This window comes from Charadrius vociferus, unplaced genomic scaffold, assembly GCF_000708025.1.
Source record: "Charadrius vociferus isolate BGI_N301 unplaced genomic scaffold, ASM70802v2 scaffold2109, whole genome shotgun sequence".
In the NCBI taxonomy this organism is placed as follows: domain Eukaryota; kingdom Metazoa; phylum Chordata; class Aves; order Charadriiformes; family Charadriidae; genus Charadrius; species Charadrius vociferus.
In genome coordinates this window covers 18,199-25,649 of record NW_009650251.1, presented here as the reverse complement: position 1 = coordinate 25,649, position 7,451 = coordinate 18,199, and the positions used below count along the sequence as shown (strand labels likewise).

Genomic DNA, 7,451 nt, shown 5'->3' with positions numbered 1-7,451 from the left:
GCTGCTGCTTGCCCGTCGCTGCGAGCTTCCCTCCTCTCTGCTTTCCACACCAACCCACGTGCTGTAGGAGATGCACGCCGTCTGGCCAGCCTGTAGCATCCCATTCCGCCCCCTCCAGCCATCGCAATGTTTGTGTTCCTGTCCCGCAACGTGGTTTTCCTGGCCGTGCCACCCCTTGTCCCGTCCCTGTCCCCCGCCGGCTGCGCTGCCGATAATACCTGCAGGGGTTTGGCTGCCTTTAGAAATGCTTTTCTGATGACAAAGGCGTCTCGAGGTGGTCACAGCTGGGGTTTGGGGCAGGTCAGGGGGGAAAAAGAGTGTGGTTTTGGGGAGAAGCAGCAGGCATGAATTAGGCTTCACTCCCCGGCTTTAAAGGATGCATCTCAGATATTTATTGCGTGAACCAGTGCAGAGCGATCCTGGGCATCCTTGGCAGTTAAGCGGGGTCGCAACGCCCTGCAGGGCTGCTCAGGGGATTAATCCCAACTTTGGTGCATGTGTCTTGTTCCTATTAAAGTGCTTCTTTTGCTGCTTGACCCTCATCTAGCCCTGAATCGCCCTAAAGCTGCTCCTGCAAGCGGTGTTTCTGCAGCCCTCACCGTGGCCGCTGTCCCAGCGAGATCCCGGATGCCACCTCACCGTGACGGCAGTGCCAGGCAGGCTGTCCCAAGGCGGGGGAACAACCGCGGGGGCTTTTTGCACCCCTGGGGCTGGACGGTGTCCCCCAGCTCCGGCCGGGGCAGGCAGAAGCACCCACCATTCAATGAAATGCTCCAACTCCATCCAGTGAACACGTTTCACGCCTGACGTTTCCTAAACTTCAATTTCCCTTTGTCATAGAATCGTCTAGGTTGGAAGGGACCTTTAAGAACATCGAGTGCAACCATTATATTTGGCTGCTCTTTCCTCGCCTGACGGAGTGAGTCCGCCTTCGTGGTGCTCCACACTGTCCTCCAGCGCTTCCCAGCCCCTGGTTTTGGCCGGGGTTGCAGGGTTGTATCCTCTCCCGGCCAGCCGCATCCTCATGTGCTACGCTCGCTGTTGGCTGTGGCTTTCTCTGCTGCCCTTGCGGTGCCTCGCAAAGAGGGCCAGCGTCTCTCTGGAAGCGATGGGCAGATGTTATCTCAGCCTCCGCGCGGACTTTGGGTCAGGGCAGCCCACAAACGCTCAGCCACGTCGCTGGTCATGCCAGGAGCCTGTGGCTGGACATCTCCGGCTCAGTGTTCGGGAGGAGATCAGATCTGGGGCGTGAGCCGCGATCTTGAGTGGAAGGTGCCGCTTCCCGATCCCGTATCCCACCTCGAGGCAGGCAGGGACATGGTGGGCAGCATCCCTCCTTCTGTGAGTCCAATTAGTCGAATCCTTTTCCCTTTATAAAGCAGGCAAGTCACTGCGCTGACATCCCTCGCCCGTGTTACCACCGGTCCTACCGAAAAGCCGCTCCTCCGGCACAGCCCGGCAAGGTGCCTTTCAGGTTTGCTGCTCCCCGGCATCACCGGGAACGATTTCACCAGAGGCGCCGGGGGCGGTTCACAATGCGCAGCGCTGATGCCGGGCTGTGTCTTGGCTTGCACAAGCGCTGCTGTGTCACGGCACGGGCATTCACAACACCGGACGAGCTGGAAGGGAATCGCAACTCCCCTTTATCTGATTTTTTTTAAACACCTACGAGGCTTCCTTTGGGTTTTAGTCTCCTGTGGGCTCCAGCAAGTCCTATCAGAGCATTAAACACCAAACCCTGGATGTGCTGCCGGCCAGAGCCACGGCCGGTTTATGTCAACATCGCTGGCAGTTTGGCAATGGTTTCGCAGCAACGTGCAGCCCACGTGCTCTGCGGAGCATCAGTGCAGCCCGGGGACGTGCAAGAGAACTGGATGCTTCGTTGCACAGACCCCGTATAGGGAAATCTGGCTGCCTTAGGGGATCGTGGCGGGGAGCGCAGACCTTGCCAGCATTTGTTCCCCTGCGAAGTGATGCTTTGGGAAAGGCTTTTGCTTTTCATCTCCTACCAGAGTGAGAAATGCTGCCGCCTCGCTGTTTCAAGCCTGGTTGAGGGCTGGATTTCCTAAAGGTGGGGGACAAATCCCAAGGAGGTTTCCCTTGGAGTCTTGCCCCAACACAGGGACATCCTCTTCTTTCCAATACGCTCTGCGGATGCTTCCTAACTCTGGATCTGAGGTTTGCTTGGTGTAGACACCTGCAGTAATCCCTTCCAAAGCCCCGATGCTCAGGACAGACCGTGTTGGCAAAGACTTTGACCAGCACGGCCACAGCCCAAGCACTCGGCTCTTTGCCCCATCCTCGTTCCCAGACCCACGTGGCTCTTTCCACACACACGCTGCCTCATCTACGAACAGTTTCTCTTCTTGCATGCAGCACGCAGATGGATCCCATGCTTTTGTAATAAGAACCGGGACAGGAGATGTCAAAATACTCATTTTTCTCCCCAAATAGTCGCGCTGTCCCGCACAGAGCTGGCCGACTGTGGCAGCGACCTTTCCGCCCGAGCCTGTCATTCCCGTGCCTCCGAGATCTTCACGTCCCCTCTGAGATTGTGCAAGTTTGAAAATGTATTGGAAAAACGCCGTCGGCTAAAGGCGGCAGAAGGGAGCGGGGACTGCAAACAGTTCCTTGCCTCGAGCCCTGTGACCGTGGCTCCCGCTGCCCTTCGCCAACCTCTCGGCCCAAATTCCACCTCGGCTCGCCCGGCGTCGAGTCTTTCTGCAACCCAAGGCAGGCAGAAAGCCGCCTGTCATCAGATAACGTGCTTGGGGTTTGGTTTTGTTGTTTTTTTTTTAATGACTGGTTAAAGGGCTAATAGCGTCTTGAGGAACGGGCTTTGCTATTTTTAGGACTCGCTGGTTGATGTGTATTAAGGAGCTTTTGTGAACGTGTGACTCTGTTACAAGGACAGGGCGTTGCTGCCCCAAGAGATCACTGTGGGTCCCCCGTCGCTTTTCACAGAATCACAGAATTTTCAGAGTTGGAAGGGACCTCTAGAGATCACCCAGTCCAACTCCCCTGCTAAAGCAGGACTGCCCAGAGCACATCACTCAGGACTGCATCCAGGCGGGTCGTGAAAACCTCCAGAGAAGGGGACTCCACACCCTCCCCGGGCAGCCTGTGCCACTGCTCTGTCACCCCGACCCTAAAGAAGTTCTGCCGGGTGTTGGAAGGGAACTTCCTCTGTTCCAACTTGTGCCCACTGCCCCTCGTCCTGTCACTGGGAACCACCGAGAAGAGTCTGGCTCCATCCTCCTCCAACCCACCCTTTAGATATTTGTAAGTAGTAATAAGGTCTCCCCTCAGCCCTCTCTTCTCCAGGCTAAAGAGTCCCAGCGCTCTCAGCCTTTCTTCATAAGGGAGATGCTCCAATCCCTCAATCATCTTGGTTGCCCTTCGCTGGACTCTCTCCAGCAGTTCCCTGTCCCTGTTTTCTTCTCTCCAGCAGTTCCCTGTTCCTGTTTTCTTCTCTTTCAACCCCATGAGGCTCTTCAGGTCTTTAAGCTCTTTTTATAAAGGCAGGATTTGCGCCCAAATCGCCTGTGGGTTCTCCCCTTCCCTGAATAAATGGAAGAACCCTCGCGTGTCGCCTTTGAGTCCAACCCTTGGCTGCTGCCGAAGCCCGTCCCCCATAACACAAGCCATAAATACCCAACCCTGGGAGCGCGGGTACGTTTATAGATCCCCTTAGTTTAAAAATACTTGTGATGCTGCAGAAGAGCTGCTGGATGCCCAGACGATGGTTGCTGCAGCGTGCTCACCGGACGCAGAGGCTGAGCGATGCCGCATCGGGCTCCCTCTGTTGTCGGGCGCTGAGAGCGGCGCTGGAGGCAGATGAACCCGCTGGCCTGCCTCTCGCAGGATCGACATTTCTTTCACCTGAAAGCCCAGAGCAAACAGCACGGTTGCAGCGCAGAGCAGACGCGTGGCAGCGTTGACGTGACTTTATTACACCCGGTCCTTGCTTGAAAGCACCCAAATGGGCTATAAACTGTCCTGGTCTCGTAGCGGGAAGCCGTGACCTGGCAGTGGAGGACAGGAGTGGGATGGGGTTGATGCAGGTTCAATATTTGATTAGCAAGGTGGTGGGGACGGACGCTGGCTGCCGTGGCCTGAGGTTGCTTCAGTCCCTGTTTCTCTGCGCCTGTTTCTGATGCTTTCCCTGTCCCTGCAGTCATCCTGACGGATGAGGAGGTTCAGAGGAAGCGGGAGATGATACTGAAGCGGAAGGAGGAGGAAGCCCTCAAGGAGAGCCTGAAGCCCAAGCTCTCGGAGGAGCAGCAGAAAGTCATCGACGTCCTCCTCGAGGCTCATCACAAAACCTACGACCCCACCTACGCCGACTTCACCAAGTTTCGGGTACGTCCGGGGCACACCGGCCCTGATTCCCATGCATGGGATGCACCAAACCTATTTCATCCCACAGCTTCTCATTTAGAGAGGAGTTAAAAATCCCAGTGCAAAAACCTTGATGCTGTTGGCAGCAGGTGAACAACTGCCATCCAAATAGCTCTCCCAGCCCCGTTCCTCATGTCCTGCTCTTTCTTCCAGCCCCCCGTGAGAGGCAACTCGAGCAGCAGGGGAGCAGCAAGGTCCTCCTCCATCCTCACCCAGGACTTGTCATCGGAGGACTCCACTGACCTCTTTGGCTCCGATGCCTTCAGCACGTTTCCAGGTACCACACTCACCTCTCCATAGATGATGGGGGTAGAAATGCAGCAGCTTTACCTAAGTCTGTTCCTTCAGACCCTTGTTTTAGCTCTTCTAGGGAGCTTATTTAACTGTAAGACTCTCCTGGGTGTGTTGCAAAGGTTTTTTGCGAGCAAAAAGCATGAAGTGCTTGGCTGGATCGTGGCCCTGCAGACCTCTGTGTGTCTGAGCCCTCCAGCGTGGCCAAGAGGAGTGTGAACGTGGACGCTGGGCTGCATCATAGGATCACAGAATGGTTTGGGTTGGAAGGGACCTTGAAGACCATCCAGTGCCCCCCCCTGCCCCGTGCAGGGCCACCTCCCACCAGCCCAGGTTGCTCCAAGCCCCGTCCAACCTGGCCTTGAACACCTCCAGGGATGGGGCAGCCACAGCTTCTCGGGGCAACCTGCCCCAGGGGCTCACCACCCTCACACTCAACAATTTCTTCCTCAGATCTCACCTAAATCTCCCCTCTTCCAGTTTGAAGCCATTCCCCCTCATCCTATCACTCCATGTCCTTGTCAAGTCCCTCCCCACTCTCCTGGAGCCCCTTTAGGCACTGGAAGGGGCTCTGAGCTCTCCCCTTTTTCACCTTCTCTTCTCCAGGCTGAACCCCCCCAACTCTCCCAGCCTGTCCTCCCAGCAGAGGGGCTCCAGCCCTCCCAGCATCTCCGTGCCCTCCTCTGGCCCCGCTCCAACAGCTCTGTGTCCTTCTGCTGGTGGGACCCCCCGAGCTGGAGGCAGCACTGCAGGGGGGTCTCCCCAGAGCGCAGCAGAGGGGCAGAATCCCCCCCTCACCCTGCTGGCCACTCTTCTGATGCAGCCCAGGACACGGTTGGCCTTCTGGGCTGCAATCGTACATTGCCAGCTCTTGTTGAGCTTCTCATCCATTAGAACCCCCAAGTCCTTCTCCTCAGGGCTGCTCTCCGTCCATTCCCCGCCCAGCCTGGAGTTGTGCTTGGGATTGCCCCGACCCAGATGTAGGACCCTGCACTTGGCCTGGTTGAACTAGGGCATCATTGCTGGCGTTGTCCCCTCACCCATCATGTCTTGCCTACAACTGAGGTACCCTCTGACCGTCTCCCTCTCTCCAGAGTCTGTGGAGCCCCAGATGTTTTCGAACCTGGTCCTCTCCGAGGAGAATGACGAGAGTTCCTCGATGAACATCGACTTCTCCCACCTTTCCATGCTCCCGCACTTGGCCGACCTGGTCAGCTACAGCATACAGAAGGTGATCGGCTTTGCCAAAATGATCCCGGGATTCAGGTGAGACGTTTGCTCCCAGATCCTATGCCCATGGTGGTTTTCCACTCTCAGGAATCCCATCCTACCCTTCACAGCCAGATCATTTTTCTCTGTTTCATCTTCACAGCTGTCCCTCGGGCTCTGTTCCCTTCCCAGGTCTGTTCCTACTTTCACGTTTTCTGTCTCTCCTCCTTCCTGGGGTTACTCCTCTCCTGTCTTTACCCTCAGTCACCCACGCTCTTGTCAGCAAAATGCTTGAGCTCCTAAGATGCTCAAAGCCATATGAGTGGTCCCCATCCTGGTTTGTGAAGGACCTCAGGTCCCGTTTATCTCCAGGCTGGTGCCGCTCAATAAATGCAGCTGCAAAAATACCTCCTGCTTAATCACAGAGAAACCCGGGGTGAGGGAGAAGCTGGGGTGCCCCCAGCAAAGGCACTGGGTTACCGCTGGAGAACCCGGCGCGTGGGTGGCAGGTTTCTGTTCCTTTCCTCGCCGGACAGGTCTCACGTCACCCTTTTCCCCCTGCCCAGGGACCTGACAGCAGAGGACCAGATCGCCCTGCTGAAATCCAGCGCCATTGAGGTGATCATGCTGCGCTCGAACCAGTCCTTCACCCTCGAGGACATGACGTGGACCTGCGGCAGCAATGACTTCAAGTACAGGATCAGCGACGTCACCCAAGGTAAAGGCAGTGCCAGGCACTCTCCTGCTTGGTGCGGGCTAAGAAATGTCATCCCAGCCCTAAACTCAGATGTGAGAATGAAGTTCAACGAGGGCAAGGAGATCTGCTCGCAGGAGGGCTCTGGGGACACGAGGTGGGCTTTGTGGTGCTTGTGTGGGACACGGGGCAGCGTGGAAGCGATAACAAGGAGGCAAAATGTCTGTAGGTAGGTTAATTGTATAGATTTCAAAAGCTCCATCATCTCCTGCTTTAGGAAAATCCCTGTGGAGAAAAGTACAATAAAAAAATGACAGGTTTTAAGCTATATCAAAAGTCCTCTTCCACTGTCCCGGCTCTCTGCTGTGCTGAAAGAGGAGCTGCCGAGCGCTACACGTGTCCCTCAGCTGCGCTAAAAGTCCTTTTCTCTTCCCAGCTGGCCATAGCATGGACCTGCTCGAGCCGCTCGTCAAATTCCAGGTTGGCTTGAAGAAGCTGAACCTTCACGAAGAAGAGCACGTGCTCCTCATGGCCATCTGCATCCTGTCCCCAGGTAGGAGGACACTTATCCCCCAAGGTCACTAACTGGCCAGGTTGCGGCTGCAAAATCCCCACAAATGTCACCTTTCATAGAATCAGGGAACGGTTTGGGTTGGAAGGGACCGTAAAGATCATCCAGTGCCACCCCCTGCCCTGGGCAGGGACATCTTCCACTAGACCGAGTTGCTCCAAGCCCTGTCCAACCTGGCTGGCTGGGAAAAGAGAGTCATAGAATCATGGAATCATAGAATCGCTTAGGTTGGAGGGGACCTTTAAGATCCTCGAGTCCAACCATCAACACAACACTGCCAAAGAC

The 7,451-nt window shown here is 56.0% G+C and overlaps 1 protein-coding gene across 1 annotated transcript in view; it reads left to right on the top strand.

The window, feature by feature from the left end:
* LOC104293549 (vitamin D3 receptor-like) overlaps window positions 1-7,451 on the top strand; it is a 21,615-nt gene that overhangs the window by 13,212 nt on the left and 952 nt on the right. Inside the window, 5 exon segments of the mRNA XM_009893061.1 lie at window positions 4,178-4,362; window positions 4,555-4,678; window positions 5,787-5,958; window positions 6,468-6,619; window positions 7,032-7,148. Coding sequence (XP_009891363.1) covers window positions 4,178-4,362; window positions 4,555-4,678; window positions 5,787-5,958; window positions 6,468-6,619; window positions 7,032-7,148 — 750 coding nt within the window.